The sequence below is a fragment of the Sciurus vulgaris genome (genome assembly GCF_902686455.1).
Source record: "Sciurus vulgaris genome assembly, chromosome: 9".
NCBI lineage: Eukaryota > Metazoa > Chordata > Mammalia > Rodentia > Sciuridae > Sciurus > Sciurus vulgaris.
This window is the reverse complement of record NC_136469.1, coordinates 81,784,885-81,808,584: the sequence shown is the minus strand read 5'-3', so window position 1 is coordinate 81,808,584 and position 23,700 is coordinate 81,784,885. Positions and strand designations below refer to the sequence as shown.

The window sequence follows — 23,700 nt, the reverse complement described above, 5'->3', positions numbered from 1 at the left end:
GATGTAAGAAAAGAAAAACCATCTTCAGGACTTAAAACAGATTAACAAGTGACATATAAGTGTTCACAGGGATTTCTTCCTACCACTTACTATGGCTTAGGAAGTATGAGAGTGAACTCTCTGCCAACATATCCTTTGCAATGTAATAGGATAATAGATTGTAAATGAATCACCTAAAAATATCTTGCTTCATATCACATGGTTCTACTACTGAGGCTGGTATGTTATCTAAAATTTTGTGATTTTGTTTTACATTTTTTCAAACATACAGTCCTCAATAGAGAGTATTCAGTTTGAGAAACACTTGACTTATCTCCACCAAACAGGAATTGGGTTGTGTTCTCTAGTTTTTCAGTACTTAACAGTTTTCAGATAAGATACTATTTGGCAGCAGATTTGAGAGTTCTTTAACATTTAAAGGAATATTTAGCCTAACATGAAGACTTCCTGAGTTTCCTTTAAGACTATTCAGTTTTCAGAAGGAAAAAGAATATTATACAGCCATCCAGGAAGTGCAATGATATGTCAAAAAACCATTGTGGGAAGTCTGTCTATTGTAACACTTGCAAACATACTGAGCAGCCAAGGTAACGTGGGAAAACATATAAATGTTCTATAGGTGCTTTTTAGTGGGTAATTTGTTTTATTGATTTTGGTTTTCATAACTCATCGCCAGTAATTCAAAATGGTTTGAAATGTTCTAATATCAGTCCCATCATTTAGGTAGGTCCCACTCAGGCATGGGTTGTTAGATTTAAACATTCTATTTTATGAATACAACTTGATCCTTTTGAATTCATGTTGACTCTTTGATACTGCAAAGAGGAAAAATAATTTCCTAGGAAAACCAAGCAAGTTACTGATTACTTGCTATGGATTTTAATTTATCTTGTGCATTGCTTCTAGGTGAAGAACTGCACTGTCTATATCCATGATGACTCCATGTTTGAGCCTGAGGAACAGTTCAGGGTCTACCTTGGCCATCCTCTTGGAAACCACTGGAGTGGAGCCAGAGTTGGAAAAAATAACATGGCCACCATCACCATATCCAATGATGAAGATGGTAACAGAAGATGCTGCCTTTAGTTATTCTTAGGTTGATGGGACATGAAATGATATTTGAAAAATGAAAATGCTATAGAGGTGCCTACTAATAACAGTCTCCGAATGTATATATCAAATTTTTACAGCAAGTGATCACCCTCTACAGCACTCTCATAAGTTCATGGTATTTCTAATCTCATTATTCCCTACCACATTGCCAAAAGATAAGAAATAAGTGTGATTAAAAGCTAAGACAGAAATGCTGACACAGAGAATAGAAACCATTTAAGTCACTGCAGATTCAGAGCAGGTTTGGAAATACAGTCAGAATCAGTTGACTCCAAGGAACTGATTTAAAACACTGCTACCTTCCTGGGAAAGTCTAATTTTTCGGTTTTCTTCTAATTGATTTAGCCTACTAACCTTAAAAAAAATCTTACATTCTGTAGTCAGGTGTTATAAGGAGTGACCCAGGAACAAGAGGAAACAAAACCTGTTTTGAATTAGGACATCACTATTACTAAAGTAGATATTTTTTAAAGAATGACTGTATAAAATATTGCAAACAGCAGCAGCTGCTTTTTGTTGAATATTTATGCTACATGCTAACTATGTTATATTATTTCACTTAAACCTGGCAGTAATCCCTTTAAATAATTCTTCTTACCCTATATTATAGGGAAGAAACTAAACTTCTGCAATATCATGTAGTTTGCACTGTTATTTCTAAAACTATTAGCAGTAAAACTGAATGAGAACCAATTCTAAAATCTATGCTTTTTTTTTTTTTTTTTTTTTTTTTTGGTACCAGGGATTGAACCCAGGATTGCTTAACCACTCAGCAACATCCCCAGCCTTTTTATATTTATTTTTTTATTTTGAGAGAGGGTCTCACTAAGTTGCTTAGGGCCTTGCTAAGTTGCTGAGGCTGACTTTGAATTTGTGAGTCTCCTGCCTCAGTCCCCAGAGCTGCTGGGATTACAAACATATGCCATTATGCCTGGTTAAAATCTATACTCTTAACTACTGAGAGAGTCATTGAGACTCATAAGGTTCCTAATGAAAAACCAGGAACTGTTTTCAAAATCACATAAAATAAGAAAAACAAGCCTTGAAGTTGAAGTAGTCCTTCACCCAGATAGATTTAGATTCAAATCCTGAAGTGAGCCTCTCCCAGTAAACAGAAAACCCAACCATCGAGGTTCAGAGAAGTAACAGTCACACCGTTTCAGCCGCGACCGTTTTTACTGTAAACTCTAAAGTCTCGAGTAAGGTACATCTACAATTAGAAAGACTAAGAGCAAGGAAGAGTGGGAAACAGAGGCAAGAAGTTTCTGCAATATACTAAAATATATTAAAGTGATATAAAACTTATAGTTGCTCTCAGTTTTCTCATCTCTTCAATCTCACTCTCTCTACTATCACTACCACCACCATCCTGCCCTTCCCTATGAGAATGTAATAGAAAAGAAAGCATGATTTAAATTTTTTTGAAAAACAAAAAAAGCAAATTGTTAGTCATTTCCTAATAATGACAGGAGAATCTCAAATCAGATAGGGTTAGAAAGTCTTGAGTTCCTGAATTACCCTTGTAGCCAGTTGCTAAAACTAACCATGCTTACCTAAATAACCTGTGAGGAGTTAGGAACAGCCAAGTGTGGGGAGGTGAGGGCACTAGGAGGGTGTATTAGAAGACTGGAGATGAAGGATGGATTTGGTAAATTCAAGTAGTATATAAATGAGAAAAATTAACAACCTTAGGAATTCATAGCTCATAAATAAAAATTTGATTCATGTCATCAATTGCAATTTATCAAGGGTCCACTATGTCTGAGTCCCTTGATAAATTGGGCAAATTTAAAAACACTCTGGGAGCAAAAAATGCCAAGATGGAAACTTGGACATCATGTACTTCAAAGTCTCTAAAAATATTTCTCCCATTATATTGTTTTTAATATACTTGTGAGAAATAACTCCTAAAGGATCACAAATAAATTCCTTTTTCCAAAGCATTGCTTAAGGGTAAATGCTGATTGATTTTTTATGACTACAAGCCATTTTGCCTTGGTATTGTTAACTAATAATGCGAATTTTTCCCTCTTGTCATTATAAGGTATTTTCTTATCGTTATAAGGTATTTGCATGGGAGTCTGGATTTTTTGTGCTATTCTAACTTGCTCTTGTTTTCCTAACCATGTTTCCTTAGCGCCCACCATTGAGTTTGAAGAAGCTGCATACCAAGTTCGGGAACCTGCAGGGCCAGATGCCATTGCAATTCTGAACATCAAGGTGATCCGCAGAGGGGATCAGAACAGAACCTCCAAAATTCGCTGTAGCACTCGGGATGGATCTGCCCAGTCTGGTGTGGATTATTACCCAAAGAGTCGAGTCTTGAAATTCAGTCCTGGTAATTGAATGCCTATTCCAATCTGTGGATTTTCATAATGAAGAGATGAGATGAATATCTTGTATTTGAAGAAAGGAATGAGCAGAGAAACAAAGTTGTTGCAATAACAGAATGCATTTGTTAAGCATACATTTGAGGTTGCAAGTGAAATTTAATTTGTAAACATGGCATGGGTTAAAAAGTCCCTAACATCAGAACATACTAAGCATTTTGTTTATTTAAAAGTATTTTGTTATTCTGTGGTTTGGTTGAGTGATAGGAACACTTGGTTTTAAAAAATATATGCATCCTTCAACAAGCACTGGTACAAAGCATTGCACTGGATCCTTCAGAGCTTGCTAAAATCTGGAAGGCATAATCCCTATGCTCAAGTTGATTTCACATCTACTAAGAAACATACAATACCCCGTTATAGGCTTTCCAAAAACAGTTCTATCCCAGAGAGAAACATGGAGATGAGCCAGAGAAGAGTGAAAGACAAGAACGGATCACAGCCAGCTGTGTGTCTGAAGTTTTGATGAGGGGAATGACCAAGTGAAGAATTGAATTGTAGGCTAGGTTTTTTCTTAGAACTTTCTGGAGCAGTTGTAAAGTAAAGAGCTGGTATAGATCCTAGCACCATTTTTAGTATAACCAGAGGTGAACAGCAATGTCCTAGCAAGTGGATGGAGATAGTAACTCAAAAATGGTGGAGGCTGGAAGTGAGGGGTCCCTGTGTCTCTTTCCCACTCACTGGAGCCTTAAAAGGCTTTTAGCTCCATCCCACGTGTGTCTAGTTGACGTTGGCTGGAAAAGAAGAGCTCTTCTACCACATTTGCAGAAGGAGCCCTCTGGAGGAAAGATAAGCCTGGAAACAAGCTGACCCCAATGTCTTCAGGAGAGGAAGAAAGGTCCTTACCTACCAGCAGGGATGTTTGTACACGCAAAGAATCATTTTACAGGAAAGAACAGGTTTATAGCGCCCTTCCAAGCCCTAAACCTCTGCAATATGATCTTTGTGGAGATGGGCCTGGCAGCTACTGCTTCTCAGGAGACAACTTGGAAGAGTATCTGGGTGTGTGAATACTCACAGCCACACAGGAGCTCATGCCTAAGTGTAAATGGGAAAGGAAAATTAAGCAAAAAAACTTGTAACCAGGATGAAGTGTATTTTGGATCATAGATTTTTATTACTGCCAGCCACTGTGTCAGGCAGGGACCATTAATCCTCATATGGTGCTGAATAGTAATCTGCAGGACGGAGCCTCTACCACAGGTGGAATTTGGTCTGTCAAACAGATTCCTCACTGAGGATGGGGCTAAAGTGATTAGTAGTCACTGCATATATAGAAAAATTCTGAAAGGAAAGGTTATATTTTAACTTGATGTCTCAGCAGTGCCAGCTGGTGCTTTCTTGGATATGTCCACTAACGAGGCCTCTGCTCTCCTTTTATTCTGAAGGTGTGGATCACATCTTTTTTAAAGTGGAGATCCTCTCTAATGAAGACCGGGAATGGCATGAATCTTTTTCTCTAGTCCTTGGCCCAGACGACCCAGTGGAAGCAGTTCTTGGGGATGTAACTACTGCCACAGTGACAATTCTAGACCAGGAGGCAGCAGGGAGTCTCATATTGCCAGCGCCACCCATCGTGAGTTGCTTGACATCAAGGATTGCTGCTTTTATGTCTTAGTGAACAGTAGATGAGAACTTGAGAGAAGTGGGACTTTTGCGCTCTACTTCTTTGTTCTTCTAACATACTGGTTCTCAACCATGAGAATCTGACCCACTAGTCTCTCCCTCCAGAGGACATTTGGCAATGTCCAGAGACATTTTTGGTTGTCACAACTGACACTGGGTACTACTAGCATGTAGTGGGTAGAAGACAGGATGCTGCTAACTACCATGCACAGAACAACAAAAATGATCATTTGGCACAAGTGTCAGTAGGGCCAAGAGTGAGAAATCTTGTTCTGACGCAAGAGTAAGACCAAACCATGTAGGTCGCTTAGCTTGATAAAGACAGAAAGAACAATACAATTGGCCTTATTACTCTGGTGGGACGTGGAAGATAAGAAAATAAAACCCATTTCTATTATCCTACATATTCACCTTATAAAGAGGGTTAAGTATATGCAGAAATGTGGTACTGCGTTTCCCAGTTCAGGATGAACAGAATGAATGTACTGACTTTACAATTAAGAGGAAAATGCTGGGGCTGGGGTAGAGCACTTGCCTAGCATGTGTGAGACACTGGGTTTGATTCTCAGCATCGCATATAAATAAATGGATAAAACAAAGGTCCATCAAAAACTAAAAAATAAAAATTTTAGAAAAGAAAAGAAAAATGCCTACAAATCATCAGGGGATATTTAACACATAATAGTGCAACAGTCAGAAAAAGCCTTCTAACCTCCCTTAATTAGTCTCATAGATGTTAAAAGAGAAGTTATTTCAAATTTTTCAAATTTTTTCTCTTATTTGACCTGGAAAAAATACACTACCTTTATTTACTCTTATTTACCAAGTGTGCTACCATGTACTGGTAACAATTTAATGTAACTTTAAGCTAGCAACAGCCCTTCATGATATAGCTTTGGTTCCAATGTGCAGGAAAATAAAAGTATTTTCACATGAGTGATAAGGAGTCTGATTTAGGAATGCAGTTAATAGGACAATAAAGCTCTTAGCCCAAGCAATAGGAGGATCTCCTGCACCACTAAAGATATGCAGTGCCTTTAGGGGTAACTGGCTAAGGAGTGTAAAACCTTCTGTTACAGTTTAAAGAATTCCTAGAAATTAAGCCATCAGGAGGATCTCTGGGCAAGGGACCTCTGACCATCCTGATAACCAACCTAGCCTGAAGCTTTGCTACCTTTCTCAGGTTGTCACCCTTGCTGACTACGACCATGTGGAAGAGGTTACCAAGGAAGGAGTCAAGAAGGCCCCCTCTCCAGGCTACCCTCTGGTCTGTGTCACCCCCTGTGACCCTCACTTCCCCAGGTATGCCATCATGAGGGAGCGCTGCAGCGAGGCCGGCATCAACCAGACATCCGTGCAGTTCAGCTGGGAAGTGGCTGCCCCCACTGATGGCAATGGGGCCCGGTCTCCCTTTGAAACCATCACTGACAATACCCCCTTCACCAGCGTCAACCACATGGTAGGTCTGGTGGCTGGGGCAGGTTGGGGAGCAAGAGAATTGCTGTCACTCTTTTTAACTCTGACTCTGTCAAATTCTTTCTGATCCATGCATGGCATTTGGAATAAAACAAACAGATACATATATAGTTTGTTTATTCTTATATATAAGGAAAGGCACCATAGTATAATAGAAAGAAAACTAAACTGTAGTCAGAAGACCTGTTCATAAACTCTGATTCTGCCTATTTTAACTATGTGATATTAAGAGGTTACTTGCTCTGTCTTAGTCTTAATCTCCTGATCTGCAAAACAATATTTCTTCTACTTAGTCACTTGACAAGGTCACTGACCAATGTTACTATAAATGATAAAATAAGTCCAAAATTCCAGGTCAGTACCATTAAGTGATTACTATTCTTTACACATATTTTTAATCATTCAAAAAGTATTCAGATATAAACTCCTTAAGGACATGGATTAAGGTTTCTGTCATATTTGTATATCCCAAAGTGGCCAGCACTTTAATAGCAACCAATTTTACAACAGGACAGAATGGCTACTGAGTGATCGGTATTTTGCAAAGCCCTGTGGGTGGACATGAAAAGAAGTCCCTAAGGCAGTTACAGCCTTCAAAGACCTTTGAGTCCAGAACATCAGAGAGCAGTGAATAGTGCTATTTTCTTAGCCTTAGGAGCCAGTCCACTACAGTAATTCTACACATTGCACCACTGAAGTTGGTTCTCTTCCAAAAGACACAAAAGCAGTTGAGATTCTGGCTCAGCACAAAATCTAGCACACAATGAGCAGTCCATGATTTTTGATTGAAAGGGTCACTCATATCAATTGTCTTTGGCACAGCTTACTTAGAAAGGCCAGAGATCTATTCTTTTGCACTATAACCTGGCTCAAATTTAAGTCATCTTCTGTATTTTAAAAAATTAAAAAGGCAAGACTTAACTTATTGTTTCATAAATATCTAATTCTGTGTTCAACAAAATCATACCTGTATATTTGAGCCAAATATACATTTTTTATAAGTACCAAATATGACAGTTTTTTGTCTTACAGTGAATTGGTAACTAATACCCTTTACCCCAATTTCCTTTGCTTTATCTTTATTTCTTCAATTGATTTAATACTGTTGTGCTATATGCGTTTTTGTAAGATGCCTCAAATCCCTTTTGGAATAAGTCCATATATAAATAAATAAAGAGTTGGCAGCTAATTAAAAAAAAGTTTAATGGAAAAATCTTCTTTAATTTTTAATGGACTTCAGTGAAAATTGTTTTCATGGGAAGAATTTATACATTTGTATGATTGCTTTGTGGGAGGTCTGAGGCATACAAAACTACTAATTAATTTTTCTCATTATACACTTCCTTTTGAGTATGGACACATAGTCGTGGCGACCTACATTGCCTCTGCATAGATTAAGTTAAGCCCTCTTATTGTTCCTATATGTCTGAAAATGTGAAGGAATCTATACAAAGCCCCTCAAAGGCTGGGAGGTATCAGAGGTCAAGTTCTCAGCTTCTAGCCTGCATGTTATTGTGACCCTTACAGGGTCTGGGAGTGGAGCAGTAGAAAAGAAAGGGAAATAAGAATTCCTGAGGAGGAAGCATCTCTCTTCAGTATCCAAACACCATTGTCATCAAGCAAAGGCTAGTGCCCAACTTGCATAGAAGCCAATACCACAGCACTGGGTTTGTGCAGAGAGCAACTTTCTTACATGGCCAAGGGACAAGGGGATCAGAAGCTAAAAGCTCAGATCTGCTTCCCAACTGGTTGATAGTGGAAGAGTTTACAGGATGGGAGAGGGGAGAGCTGTTTGTTGGTTGGATGTATTTTTTTTTCCCCAGGGGACTTAATGTTTTGTGTAAGGGCTTTTGTACCTGTGACATCATTGACCAAGCATCCTAGAATAAATTGAGGATTTTATGTCTAGTTTGTGTCCAGGCCTTTGCCAATTTCTCTGTGCTCTCAGCAACAATGGCTTGGAGGTCAACCGGTCTTGCTGAAAGGTCTGAAAGACAGTTGGGTAGTCCTTTTGCTAAACTAGTATACAAGAAGAATAATACTATTCACTGGTAGGCAGTCGTGTTTGGACTCTTGCCCCACATCTGTCTTTTCCATCTTATCCCCTTAGACTGCAAGTACTCATTGCTCTGTCCCTAGTGCCTGGTTCATGGTGGAAAGTCAGTGGTTATGTGACAAATGAATGAATCAATGGATGGACAGATTAGTGGGTGGGTGAGTGAATGGCCTTCCCAAGTTACTTTGTGCCAATAGCTCATTGTGTCATCTCACCCAGAAGACACAGTGTAAGGACCTGCTCAGATTGTACGTACATGTCTGAGGTGCTTTATTTTTCCTCTAGGTCCTAGATAGCATTTACTTCAGCCGGAGGTTCCATGTGCGCTGTGTGGCAAAAGCTGTGGATAAGGTGGGCCATGTGGGGACCCCCTTAAGGAGCAACATTGTTACTATTGGAACAGACAGTGCTATCTGCCACACTCCAGTGGTGGCTGGAACAGCTAGAGGCTTCCAGGCACAGTCCTTCATCGCAACCTTAAAATACCTGGACGTCAAACACAAGGAGCATCCAAACAGGTCAGACAGGTGGTTCCTTCCACCATGAGTGACTTTCAGGTAGCCTTTATGTGCTTTGCAGGTGGAACAGATCAGTGAGTAATGCTTCTACAAAATAAATGTACTGGTAATTTCGGCTTCAATTTTTTTTTTCCTTCAAAGGCTCCCCCAGCTCTGTCCCCTTGTCTATCTTCCTAGCCTCCTTTCCCTCACCTTAACATTTTTACCTGCCAGTCCACCCACAGAGAATCATAGATAAGTTCCCAGGGGCTTCCACCCTGTTTAGGTTGCATGCCTTTACCCCCAGCTCCAACTCTCCCCACCCCCTTCTACTTGATGCAGTTAAATCCTGCTGCCCTGTGATATCTAGCTCATAGCATCTCTTCTAGGAAAATCTTCATCATTTCCTCCAATTTAATTTAGAGGCTCCTCTGGCACCTGCCAATGCCTCTTTCAGAGCATTGTCATCATTCTTCCTCTCTATCCACATGGTAGATGGTAAAACCTTAAGGGAAGAGACCACGATTATTTATTTCACATCTCCTGTATACCTAGTTCTGTGCTATTTGGCCTAAGAGGCCCTTGCAGAATATCTGATGAAAAAATGAGTGATAGCACTGTCTAAACTTCAAGTCACTTGACTATTTTTCCTGTGCCAACATGATTTTAGTGGGAGAGGGATACTTAAATTTTTTATAGCAAAAAGGAATTCATATACACCATAAGTATTCATTAAATCTTGTAGAGTTTTAAGTGTGTACTGTTATGAACAACTGAGTTCAGAGAAATGGGTTCCTTTGCATGGAAGTAAAGTGAGTTTGGATGTGGACTCCCAAATACACAAATCCCTCTTTTCTTTCCAAATAGAATAAAACTTGCTTTTGCTAAAGAGCAATGAGAAGTACCCAAAGTACAACTGACCCCTTCCTAGGAAAAGGGCCATCCTTTTTACATCTGAGGCTCAAATTCCTCTTTAAAATATAGTTCTTTGCTTGCAGAGGCAAGCTATGTATACCCAAAACACACCTTCAATAAAACATGCTGAAAATATGAACTCATACAATGAAAACAAATGCAGCCTATAAGTACAGTTCTGTTGTGTTGCAGTCTTAACCAATATTTATTAGGCTCATATTTTATTTAGAATTGTATACTACATGCAGTGAAGAAACAAAAGAAATGAAGGAAATGGTCGTCATCCTCACAGTGGGGAGGCAAGATAAGCAGAGCCTCAAAACATAGAAGGAAAAGCAGCCCATATACATAAGTCACTGATTTCCTTGTACAAAGGTTACCTAGAGCTGAGGAATACGGGTGAAGGGAGAGCATGCTCAGTTTGAGGCTAGTGAGGGCCAGGGCAAGGTGTTGGTGAGGCAAAGAAGAGCGAGAGGGCTGTATTCACTTGAGGAGAGACCATGTGAGTAGTGAGACATTATAATTTCTAAGATATTTGGCTGGGCAGGGAAATCGGCCTTAGAGTTTAAGAATTCAATGATTTTTGCTTTCAGTGCTGGGGATGGAACTCACACATGCTAGGTACGTTCTCTAACGCATTTACAGCCCCAATGATACCTTTTTGACTCAAACAAATACTATTAAAAATATGAGTATGGTACCCTCCCAACTTCCACCGATAGTCAGTGAGACAGAACAGGGGCACCTCCTGTATCAGTCATTCAGCTTTAGCTCCTGAGGATACAAACCTTCCATTTAGAGCAAGAGAAAGCTTTAAAGTAATTTGTGGTTGTGATGTTATCTTTTATAGGAAAAAACCTCTCTTGATTCCTGATTGCTATCAGTCTTCAGTCTGGAGGATCTCTTAGGGGAGAAGCAATCCCACATGTGTATCCACACCCTCATGTTGAGATAGAAATCATACACAGCAAGCTGCAGGGGAAGAAAGATTGCTAAATTCATTGGTGAAAACAAATTTGTGATGAGAAAGAAGTGCATCCTACCAACTGTTCAGAGCATGCAGCTAAACTCTTGTTTCTTCCTTTTCTCCCCTAGAATCCACATTTCAGTGCAGATCCCACACCAGGATGGAATGCTGCCTCTAATCTCCACAATGCCATTGCACAACTTGCATTTTCTATTATCTGAGTCCATCTACAGACACCAGCATGTCTGTTCCAATTTAGTCACCACCCACGACCTGAAAGGCATCTCAGGTAAGGGATGAGTTGGGTACTGGTTTTCCCACAGCAGCTCTGTGCAATGACTTTGGGGATGTGGCTAAGTGGGAAAAATCTGTTTTTCACGTTTTCCTGTCCTCAAAATCTGCGTATAGTTTTTCTTCCTTTGGAAGCATCCAAACATAGGGAACTCAATGAAATGAATACAAAAGAATAAAAATTTTGAAGTCAAATTGACTTAGATTCAAATCCTTATCCCATGACCTATGCAACTGAACAGAAATAGCTTGACCGCTTCTGAGCCACTGTTTTCTTGTCTATAGCATGAGGGTAAATATTGCTATCAATCAAGGTGAGGATTTGATGTGTTGACGTGTTTAAAGTGCCTGTTATGGTAAATTGCAGGCCCTTCCCTCCCTTCTAGAGAGCATTCGGGGGTCTCTGCTCTAAAATCCCATGATAGCTGCATCTTCAGAAAACTGAGGTGCAGACATTAGATGTTTAAGGAAGAATTCTCCAGAAACAGGAACTGAGAAGTTTGGGGTGTGAGGCATTTTTTAGGGATCAGCACCTATTTAAAGGAAGGAAAGGAAACAGGACTGGTAGAAGGAGAAGTCAAACTCCCTGCAGGCTCACAAATTGAGAAACTCTGCAGAGATTTTTCCTACTTCCAGCCCAAAAGGCCAGACCTTCATAGCCCACCTCACTTGGTCACTGAATTCAGGTTGCCCCAAAAAGTCATGACCTTGGGCCAAGCTGCTCTGCACTGTTGCAGTCCTGAAGGAGCTGAGGGTGAGGCAGAGGATACCTCACCACAACAGACATTTGACTTTACAAAGAATTCCATCCATTTCCATTTACCTTAGCAAGTGCACATTAAAAGTGCTTTTCCTCCCTCACAACTAGTGAATCATTTAACAGTGTTTTTGAAGACAGAAATGTATTCATATGCTCTTTCATATTCAGTAGACATCATTTTTGGTAGTCATGGTCTTTATTCAGTAGAATTAGTTGAGGGCAGAATATTCTTAAATCATCGAGCTACACATCAAAGTTTAATTGCTTCCCATAAGCTGCTAGTGGAAGAAAGACTGAAACTTTGCACCTCTTGCTGTTTGAAAACAATTGGATTCAACACAGGCCAATTGAGTACCTTGTCTTTGTGGGACAAAGGCCGATTATTGGTATCATTCTAAGAAATGCATTAACTCTTTTAAAATACTATCATCCTATTTAGTACTATAAAAATTTTAAACGTAATGTGCTAAAATTATATCTGTATTTGGCTCTCTTCTGCATAAAGGTCTGTTTTAATTTAGAACAGTTCACTTGCTTGGAAGCTTTTGATCCAATAATTTTTGCCTGTAGCAGGTGAGGTTTAGTGGAGCATCATTAGGCAGCTATTTACTCATTAAGACATTTTTCCCTAAAAGTTCAGAAACCATAGGAGGGAGGGAGAAGAGGGAGTCTGATGTTGGTTTGCTGGCTTTCCATAAAAGCTGTTCTTTAAATTGGTCTTCAGAAATAGTAATTGGTCAGTGAAAGATCCATGTAGTAAATCCATTTCTTCAAGACTGATTGTGAAGTATGTTAAACACAGACACACTGGCCAGGCATACAGGTAAAGCTATGGTGTGTTTCTTTTCTAAGATCTGCTTTCTTCTTTCACATTATCATTTATCCACCTTTTCCTCCCTGGTTCCTGGGGTCTCTTAGAGGTGAAGTTCTTTATTTAACACCTGGCAGTGGGCAGCAATGCTCTTTACAAACTCTTCTCGCATACTCACTGCATTGGGAGCCCTGAGTTGCTCTATTGATAGTCTCAGATGAGCAGAAAGCTCTCTCAATGTGAGTCTCTTCTCCCCGTCCAACATCTAGGCATCCTCAAGCTGAGTTACCATTCCTTATCCCTTCCCTCTCTGGCAGAGGCAGGCTTCCTGGATGATGTGGTCTATGACAGCACTGCCCTGGGTCCTGGCTATGACCGCCCCTTCCAGTTTGACCCCAGTGTGCGGGAGCCAAAGACCATCCAGCTGTACAAACACCTGAATTTGAAGAGCTGTGTGTGGACCTTTGATGCATATTATGACATGACTGAGCTCATTGATGTCTGTGGAGGCTCTGTAACTGCTGACTTCCAGGTGGGTGCTCTGGGGGCTCATCCCAGGGCTGCATGCACATGGGTTCTGATACCTACCCTGTTCATTCCTGAAGGACTTCAAGTAGCATTTTGCCTCCAGAACTGAGCCAACCCACTGAGGGATGCTTCTTTATAAGCTTCTCAAGCAAGATCGTGGCAGCATTGTGGCTAGCCCCAATGTCCTGTAAATCAAGCTAATGGGGAAAAAATTATTGTTTGGCACATTTATATAAAAATCTAATATTTACTTCTCTGGGCATTTTTATTTTTTCCCTCTGTATATTTTGGGAAACTGAAAAGATCTACATTTGATGGCAAGGTTATTACCACAAAGGTGTCTCTCCTCCCCACTTGGGGCAGTGAGTCAGAATGGCACGCAGACATCCTGACTTTCAGAAGACAAGAAGAGCATTGTTGGCCCAAGCCCTGAGGAGAGATAACTGTTGGAAACACTTTCATTCCATACCTGTTCCACACTGACAACTCCTATGGGATGAAGACAGAGAGAAAGAAAGAGAGAGGACACAATTAAATGTTAGTGACAACTGGAAATTTTATAGCAAGAAACCAGAGTCATAGAGAGGCAGGGCAGGTGTAGCGAACAGCAGAGAAATTAGGCTTATCCATCCTCATGGGAAAATAAATTCTAAAACAGTTTTCATCCCATTTTGAGCCCTTATCTCAATGAGACAAAAATTAGTTAGATGTTTGTTCTTCATTTCAAGTCAGGTTTAACTTTACTGAAGGAGGGAACTTGTACAGGACGTAATCATTTGGGGAAGGTATCTTTGATTAAATTTTGTCTGTTCTTTGCAATGCCTTTGTTCCAGTGCCTCTGGTTCTGTATACACTACTGCCCTCTACTGAATAGAATTTTAAGGCTGTCTTGGGTTTTGTTTCTATTTCTGTGGTTGCATAACCTACAGTTGCTGGAAATTGCAAAAGTGATTGTTCCTCTCCTGGAACATTTTTAAAATTTATTTTTAAAGCTTCTTTAAAAATAATTGAAATTGCTGAAATGTCATAGAAAAAATATAGAACCTGGAACCATTCCTAGTTCATATCTTTCTCTATCAAATATCATCAGAGTTGAATGAGATAAAACTTCTTTGAGCCTCATCTGAAATTCAGACTGTAATCTCAACATGATAAAGTACCTAGCACGGGGTCTGGAATAAAATAGCTATGCAGAAAACATTTGTCAGGGTATTTTAACGTTTTAAGATTATTATGTAACACTAGGAAATCTAAAAAAGAATAAGAAACAAAGAGGGGGAAATTAATTTTGCCAACCAACTAAAGTGCTGTTGAGCTTCTCAACAATTATGAGATTGGGGCAGGTGTATTTTGCAAAATCTGTGTTTTAGTGGATAGCCATGGTATAAAGTTCAGATAAAATCTGGATAGTTCTAAAGAAAACAGAATATGTCATGTCCAAAAGGGACAATTAAGTGAATTTGGAATTAGTATGTCTTTTGAAAAAGTTGACATCAAATTTTCGATCACTGGCAACTTTAAATATGAAAAACACTTTTTAGAAAAATTGTTTTTAATGTCTTAAATATTGATAAAGTTTTTTTCTTAATTATCCATAAAAACTCTTTACATTGTATTTTCAAACCAAAAATATACAAGTTCCATTGTATGTTATATAGTTTTTGGCCAATGACAAAATAAAATTATAACTAACTTAGCTTTTTGTATAAAAGAAATGCATATTTATGGGGAGAAATATATAAAACATTTTTTTAAATGAATAAACCAACTCCTCCACTTACACATATAAACCCAATTAGCTTCATGAATAGCTAAATAGCTTTTTCTGGTCTTTTGTGTCTTTCCATCCAGTTTTTGCTCATTTCATAGTAAAACAAATATTGTTGGACCAAATTAATAGCAGTAACAGGAACCCCTTCAGAAAGAAGTGTTCTTGCTGTCTTTTCAAAATTCTTTCCAAAGCATTTAACAGGATGGGAAGTTATCAAAGCACATGAAGCTCCAAGCTGTGTGTTATAAGCTTCCCAGATACGATCTCCAGGTCTTTGCTCCCAGAGCAGGAAGCAGTCCTGCTAAACACTAAACATCCTGAGCCAGGCACATGTTCCTCCAGGGGACGCACTTGGGCCTCTTCCAGTCCTGGTTGATTCAGGTTGTCCTGCAGGTCACCTGCAAGCTGTCAGCAGAGGGAGAATGTGGTGAATGGTAGAGCCAGTAGTCCATCTCTTGGGAATAATTGTGATACTTTAAATTTTCAGTTTCTAGCAACTGGAGGGTGGAAGTAAAGCTGATTCTCACTCTTCAGAGGTGTTTTGTTAAAAAAAAAAAAAAAAAACTTTTGTTCAGAAAAGCCTTTGCAGATCATCCAACCTAAAGAAGCATCCTGACCATTTTCTACCTTCTTTATTTTTCAAATTAAGTTCAGCTGTGGGCATATGATTATTAATTATTAGATGAGTGCATGACAGAGTGAGTGGAAATTGAACTGAGGTAACAATCATATGCCCTTTTGCCTGGGGAAGAAATAAGCCTCTGTGCACACACACTGTTTTCTTGCCAGGTGAGGGACTCTGCTCAGTCATTCCTGACCGTGCACGTGCCTCTCTATGTGTCCTACATCTACGTGACTGCCCCCAGGGGTTGGGCCTCCTTGGAGCACCACACGGAGATGGAGTTCTCCTTCTTCTATGACACGGTTCTCTGGAGAACAGGTATGCCTGTCGACATCTTACTTTTCCAACCTCACAGTCAGTCAAGATTAAATAAGCAGTGACTATTGACAGCAATTCTACTCCTGTTTTCCTGTAGAAAGTCACAGGAGGTTCATCTCAAGTCTGGAAAATGCAGATCTATGGTTCCCTAAAAAGAGCCATGTCTTCTGCTGACCCCGGAAGGCAGTTTGCCAGGGGCCCAGAGTAGAGCATGGCAAGTGATAGTGGGTCCTAGATGGCCCATTAAGGATTCAGGGAGTACCTGTTCCTATGGAGTATGTTCATGCTCAGCTTCTCCTGGTTAAAAATGGTGTGGTTCATCTTATTTAAGAAGCAAACGGATCTTCAAATTAGATGCACGGAAATGGGAAAATGTCAGAACCACTTGATGTGATAGGTCAAGTGGCCCACTTGATTCATTTGACATCATTGCCTCCTTTGTTTTGAGTCTCAAAAATAAAGATGTTAATAATGCTGAATTTTTAAAATAATCTTCCCCTCAGGCTTGTCCCCATTCTTGCCCCTTTTCAGAGGAGCCCCCATGGGCTGGATCTGGGACAGCACCTCTGCTAGCAGTGTGCTCCTCAATCCCACTCAGTGTCTCCCCCATACACACCTTCTCCCGCTGCTACCACACAAATATCCCCTAAAACTCCCAGGTTCTCTCCTCAGCTCATTCCAATGGGGCATCCCTGGTTTTGTCGTTTTTTTCTCATTTCTAAAGTCCTATACTTCAATAACTGTGATACTTTAAATTTTCAGTTTCTAGCAACTAGAGGGTGGAAGTAAAGCTGTTGTCCTTCAGTTATCCCTTTTGGGGGTCCTTATGAACCTGCTGGGCATTGTGACTGCAGTTGCCTTTTCTAAAGTCACAGCTTGCTCATGTCACACCTGTACAGCTGGCCCTCTGCAAGCTTCCCTTTACTTTTCCATTGGTTTCAGCACTAACTGCAGCCATCAGGACTCATGACTTTATTAACACTGAAAGGAAAAGAAAATACATTATGAAGCAGATACTCCATAACCACTTCTTGGTTCATAAAATTCAATGCTAAGAAGTTTTAGATCTGTCATTTTTGGAGCTATAGGCTGAACTCTATCTACATGTATCAAGAGTCTTTGTCAAGGGCAGAGGAACTATTTAAAAAAAAAAAAAAAAAAAAAGCCAAGTGGAATGAACTGTCATACTTTTAATGGCAAATACTTCTCTAGAGTCTATGCTCATGTGAGTAATTTTCTCTTATGTCACATTCAAATAAATGTGCAGTTTTACTTAGAACCATGAGATAACTTCAAAGTAGGCTAAAATTCAAAAAGGTCTTCTCCAGGCCATAACCTGGACATTTTGTGTATGCCTACCCAGGAATCCAGACAGACAGTGTGCTCTCTGCGAGGCTTCAGATAATAAGAATCTATATTCGAGAGGATGGCCGTCTCGTCATTGAATTCAAGACCCATGCCAAATTCAGAGGTAATAACAACGTGGGGTTTTTAACCAACGTTTCATTAAGAAGCAATTTGAACATACAGAAAAGTTGAAAGAACAATGGAAAGTAAAGCCAACAGTTGTTACCATTTTAATCTGCATGTGTGAACATATATATGCACACCTGTTTTTTATTTTTTATTTTTCATTTTTTTGTTTTTGGTTACACCATTTGAAAACAAACCACTGTCTTCATGTCAGGTTACTTTAAATACTTTAATAGATATCTCCAAAGAAAAAGAATGTTTTCTTACACAATGCCATTTCCACCTCCAACATATTCAACATGGATTCAATAATATTCCGTTCCCATGCATTTTCCTCTATTGTTCCCCGAAACTGTCTTTTCTAATTGTTTTTGTTTCTTTATATTTATTTTATACCTGTTTGTGTAAAAGATAGGTGGTTTCCATCAAGCTTCACATGTTACATTTTGGTTGTTTTCCTCCTTAATCTAGAATAATCCACCTACTTCTCTTTATTTACAACAGTCAATGGTGTTTTAGAGAACAAAGGTGTCTTGCTATATAACTTTCACCTAGTAATATTTACAATTTCACAATTGTTCCCTTCCGCCAAGGGTTTAAGTGGCCCTAAATGTGATTTTTTATCCAACGTTGGTATTTCTATGTGTAAACTTCTAACCCTTTTTATATCCAAATGTCATGTTGACTTGAATTCCCAAAGCTAGCTACATTCAATGTTCATGGTCACATAATGTCCACCTTGTTGTATGTAAGCTCCACACCATCTCTACAAGGCATATTAATATTGTTTACACATGTGTCATATTCCGTGAAGGCCATGAATGGGGTGATCAGCTGAGGTGAGATGCTGTGCTCTCAACCAATGTAGAATACACTTGAAGGGGCAAAAGCGTAAGATCTTTGTCGTTCAATAGAACAGCATGAATTCAGTTCTTAGGCCTTTAGGGTGGTTTTACCACAAGTACAGTAAAACTCACAAATAAGTGTGTGTTTTTCTCTATGGAACAGGACAGTTTGTGATGGAGCACCACACTCTCCCTGATGTGAAATCCTTCATATTAACTCCAGACCACCTAGGAGGAATTGAATTTGACCTACAGCTCTTATGGAGTGCTCAGACTTTTGATTCTCCATATCAACTCTGGAGAGCCACGAGCTCCTATAATAGGTAAGTAGGTGACAGACACTTAATGCAGTTGATCTGAAAAGTTTTCAGTTTCTTTCAGAAGCTTGGGACATAAGGTTTTCGTTTGAAGATCAAATTTCTATTTTAAAAGGAACACAGAAACAACCTGCTAGCAAATAGAGAAAGAAGCAAATCTAGCGCAGATCAACTTTTGATGCTTACAACAGGAAGTGATCAGGCTTATTCCAAGGGAAAGATCAGAAGAGGCACATGTCACTTCTCCTCACATCCCATTGGCTAGAGCTTAGTTATGTGGCACCTCAAAGAGAAGCCAGGAAATGTGTCCAACTAAAACATTAGTAAGTATCCTAAAGATACTTTGTTTCAATTACCACAATCAGTGCAAAATCTAGGATTTCTGGTTGTTAGGTCCAGGTGCCACCTTGATAGTCCAATGACCAGAAAATAAATAACAAGATTTACACCTCTCTCTACACAGCATACAGGAGAAGAGGAAGTAGTGAAATATCTCAATTTTAAAAGACTAGGAAAAGCAAAATTAAAACCATTGTGGAAAGGAAAAGGGGGGAAAACAGGAGTCTGCTCTTTTATAGCTCATGAAATTAAGAGCTATATCTAACATGAATATCTTGTTCCAGTTTTATAGTTAAGAAGTGGTAGATTATCTTAATCATTTTCCCAAGGATTTCCTTAATTATAATTTTTTTAACTTTATATCAGGTATTTTTATTATGTAGTGATTCCTTTGGAATCTGCATATAGTAATCTTCAGGAACGGTGCTCCCTAGGACCTCGTGAGACTGACTATTCATGTACTTTGTCCCACTTTAGAGGCAGAGAGACTGTCCTGTTTTAAGTTCTCAGCAGGCTCCTCATTGCCCCCTGATGGAGTCCACGCCCATGCAGCACACAAGGCCCAGCCCTCCCCTGAGCCTTGTCTCAAACTCAGCCTTCCAACCACATTCAGTATTTCACCAGCACCTGAACCTACCAGCCCAGCCATACCTCTGCGCCTTGGCCATCACCTCTACTCTCCCTGCTCTTTCACTCCTGCAGAACTCCAGCTCCTCTGAGACCCAGCTCAAACACTGATCCCTCTGGGACAGCTTCCCTGACTGTTCAGTGCTGACAGCTTCATCCTCATGGTCCCAGAGTGTTCGTTTCCACTAGAGCACAGCTGATTATCGTACAATGGTTCCCTTTACTGGTTCCATTTGTTCACTAGATTGCAAGCTTCCCAGGTGAAAGCCTTGTCTCATTCATCTTAAATCCCACTGCAGATTTTAGCACATAGTAGTTCCTAAAAAAGTAGCCATTAGGAACTTCCCTTTGAGGTAAGGAGATAAAATACATAGATAAATAAATGGCAAAATGAAGAGTGCCACCAAGCATTCTGCTCTGAGTGCACTGAGATGTACCAGAACATCACTACCACTGTTGTTCAGGGAGCAGAGGGTCAGTGGGTGCTGGGGAATCACACAGGCTTCTGGGGGGAGGTGGGGTGAATTTGTGGTATGGGAAATGTTTTGTTTTTAGAAAGGAGGTGAGAACAGTATCAAAGACCTGTGTCTAGACTGTGTTTGACATAATTGCAGGGTTAATGAAGAAATTGACCCAAATAGCACATCAGGTACAACCACAAACATGGGAAGATAATTATACTCCATGTATGTATGATGTGTCAAAATATGTTCTACTGTCCTGTATAACTAAAAAGAACAAATAAAAAATTTTATAAAAGAAATTAACCTAAATAGTATTTGAGAATAGGGAAAAAGAGGTTTGAGGACTTGGGAAACCATGCAATTTCTTTTGCATTCATTTGTTCGACCAAACAATGTGAAAGAGCATAGTAAATGTTTTATTGAACATTTACTATGTGACAGAAATTATTCTGGGAACTTTGATTATAACAGTCAACAAAATAAAGATCCCTGAATACAGGATTTACAGCAAAGTAAGAAGAAACGAAACCAGTAGACATAGTCAATAAGCAAAGTATAGTCACTTGGCACATAACAACATAGGGACAGCAGTGGTCCCATAAGATGATGCCACCTGGTGACGTCATAGCCATCTTAGTTTGTGTAAATGCACTCTCTGATGCTCATGCAATGTTCAATAACCTAATGACGCATTTTTCAGAACATGTGCCTATCACTAAGTGACGTAGGACTGTATAATATACATCAGAAAGTTATAAGTGTTGTGGAAAAATAAAACACAGAGCCAGGTAAGGAGAACCTGGGATGAGGGTACACCATAACTTTAATTAGAATATTCCCAGTGACTCTCATGAAGAAGATAAATTTGAACAGAATCTTACAGAAGGTGAGAGAGTTGGATAAGCAGGTATCTAGAAACAGGGTTCCTCTCATAGTTCCTGAGATGACAGCATTTCCAGCAAGCCCAGGGAATAGTAGGGGGGCCAGTGTGACTGCCGGGGAGAGAGCAAGGAAGAGGGCAAGAGGTTGTAAGGTTGAAGAGTGAGAGGTGGGGTAGGGCACAGTGTGTGCAGCCCCTTAAGCCAGTGTGTCACCTGGGTTGTAATGAAAGCCCCCGCTGGGTCTGAGCATAGAAGCAACATGACCTGGCCTGACTTTTTAAAAGCAAGGTCCGGCATGGATTTTTCTGCCTAATTAAATATTTCTGCTAATTACGGGTAACTATCACATTAGAGGTGCTAATTTTCGTGTAATTCAAATATAGTGTATTAGGTCTCATTTCCTGCTAGTCTAAGCTTTGGAGGAAGGTAGGAACCCTATAGGAAAGCTGCAGATACCCAGACCATAGAGTGTCAAGGAGCTTAGAAATGAAGGCCCCAAACCTTCATATGGCTTCTCAGTCATTCGAGCATAGCAGTGGCAAAGCCAAGCCAGGATTAGGCTCTCTCCCAGTGCCCACCTTGTGTCACTCCACTAAAATCACCCCAAGTTATATCATTAAACTTTTACTATTTTTTATACCACATCATTACTATCACTTTACTAATAAACAGATTATAACTGAGGACGCAGCTCGGTGGTAGAGTACTTGCCTTGTGTTCACAAGGCACTGGGTTCAATTCCTAGCACCAGAAAAAGAAAAAGAGAACTAATAAATAGATAAATACAGAACAATCATCCAAGAACGGACACAGCAAACAGAACTGTTCAAAGATTCCTCACTACAATTAAAATCAGGATTTGAAGCCCTTTGTTCTCCATCCAATGGATGGCAGCCTTCCAAGTTCCTTGAAGAATCTTCTGGAAGTTTCTGTATGTCTGACTGCTTTCTAGGCAACCAGCCAGGGCTGGGACTGCTACCCAGTAAGGAGTGTGGGAAATTAAGGGTGAGACCTTCAGGGTCATGACCTAGAGAATCCTGTATTTTCCATAAACAGGGAGATTCCCAGTGAGTATCTCCAGTGAGAAGGGATCATGTTCCTCAGCTTCACAAAGGGATGAGACTGTAGATTCTGGGAGGGGAACCTTGAAATTGAGTGCTAATGAAGTGGGGGTGGGGTGTTCCACAGGACCCTGCTTCTGTTAGGCCCTGGAGTGGTGTCCCATAATCCTGAGGCATTTGCCACCTCTTTTGTAAGAGCAGCTCTTGACACAGTCACACCTTAACAAGAGCTTTTGCATTTGAGAATGAATTGAACAGGCATCTGTGGACAAGAAACACTGAACACATTGTCTAACAAGTTTAGTGAATCTAAAGGAAATGACCAATTCTGTTTTGTCATCATCTGAATTTTTTAGGTTTCTGTAAGCACTGTGACTTCTCATCTTTCCTTACAAAAAGAACTTGAATAAGTGAAACTAGCTGTATTTAACACTTCTGGATAATACCTGGACAGTTAGAATAATCAGAGATGATTCCTTGAAAATGGTATTTGCAGTAAAGTTCCTAGATGCTAGACACAAATACCATCTGCACACTGTTGGATGAAGTCTGGGTCTTTCTGGGGCAGTTAATAGTCTCTCAGTTGTTTCCCATGACCAGTCTGCTCTGCCTGTTTCCAGGAAGGACTACTCTGGGGAGTATACCATCTACCTGATCCCTTGCACAGTGCAGCCCACCCAGCCATGGACTGACCCAGGAGAGAAGCCCTTGGCCTGTACTGCACATGCTCCAGAAAGGTAGGAAAATGTGGTCAATACTCATATGTAGTTTCCTTAGTTACAGATTCTCCTACTCACTAATGTTTATTTGTACCCCCAAATCCATACCCACCTTGCTTTTACAGTCATTCACTGACATGCACAGAGTGGAAAGAGTCCAAGTCACTAGCATGCACATCCCCAGCTGAGGCTGGACAAGGCCTGCCTTCTGCTTTTAGCTGTCTTGTGACAAGCAAGTGTCCTTTCGTAGTCTAGTTAGTGCCATGTTTTTCACATTTATGTGCTTTTTGTTATGGTTTCCATATTTTAAATGGCTCCCAAGCATGGTGCTGAAGTGCCTTCTAGTATTCCTAATCACAGGAAGGCCATGATGTGCCTGATGGAGTGCTGGGTAACTTTCATTCAGGCGTGACTCACAGTGCCATTGACTGTGAATTCAATGTTAATGAATCCACAATATGTATTGAGTAAGGGGTCTTTAAACAGGAACACACATAAAACAAGCTTAAGTATTGATCAGTTGATGAAGTTTTGTGACCAGAAAGCTTATAGAAACCTAGCCCCGTTTTTCTCCCATGAGCACTATTTCAATGTCTACAAATTCAATGTTTATGGGAGACTTTCTGGAGCCTAACTACAGTGAATAAGAAAAATCAACTGTCTGTCAATTTGTACCCTCCTCAGACCCAAGACTGTCTGCATTGTGCCTGTGTATTCATTCATTCTACCAGTGTTCATTCAGCCCTTCTCCTGTTTGCTCCAGCCTAGGGTTCAGAGATTATAGCAGTACATTTGAGCAGTTGATTAAAAGCAACCTGGGCTCTCAGGCAGTT

The 23,700-nt window shown here is 40.0% G+C and overlaps 1 protein-coding gene across 1 annotated transcript in view; it reads left to right on the top strand.

The window, feature by feature from the left end:
* The window catches only part of FRAS1 (Fraser extracellular matrix complex subunit 1), a 436,825-nt gene that overhangs the window by 396,078 nt on the left and 17,047 nt on the right, over window positions 1–23,700 (top strand). Inside the window, exons 60-70 of the mRNA XM_079152936.1 lie at window positions 907–1,063; window positions 3,251–3,451; window positions 4,892–5,079; window positions 6,313–6,588; window positions 8,947–9,179; window positions 11,169–11,329; window positions 13,220–13,434; window positions 15,991–16,141; window positions 17,505–17,612; window positions 18,623–18,782; window positions 22,769–22,885. Coding sequence (XP_079009062.1) covers window positions 907–1,063; window positions 3,251–3,451; window positions 4,892–5,079; window positions 6,313–6,588; window positions 8,947–9,179; window positions 11,169–11,329; window positions 13,220–13,434; window positions 15,991–16,141; window positions 17,505–17,612; window positions 18,623–18,782; window positions 22,769–22,885 — 1,967 coding nt within the window. The remainder of the gene's footprint in view (window positions 1–906; window positions 1,064–3,250; window positions 3,452–4,891; window positions 5,080–6,312; window positions 6,589–8,946; window positions 9,180–11,168; window positions 11,330–13,219; window positions 13,435–15,990; window positions 16,142–17,504; window positions 17,613–18,622; window positions 18,783–22,768; window positions 22,886–23,700) is intronic.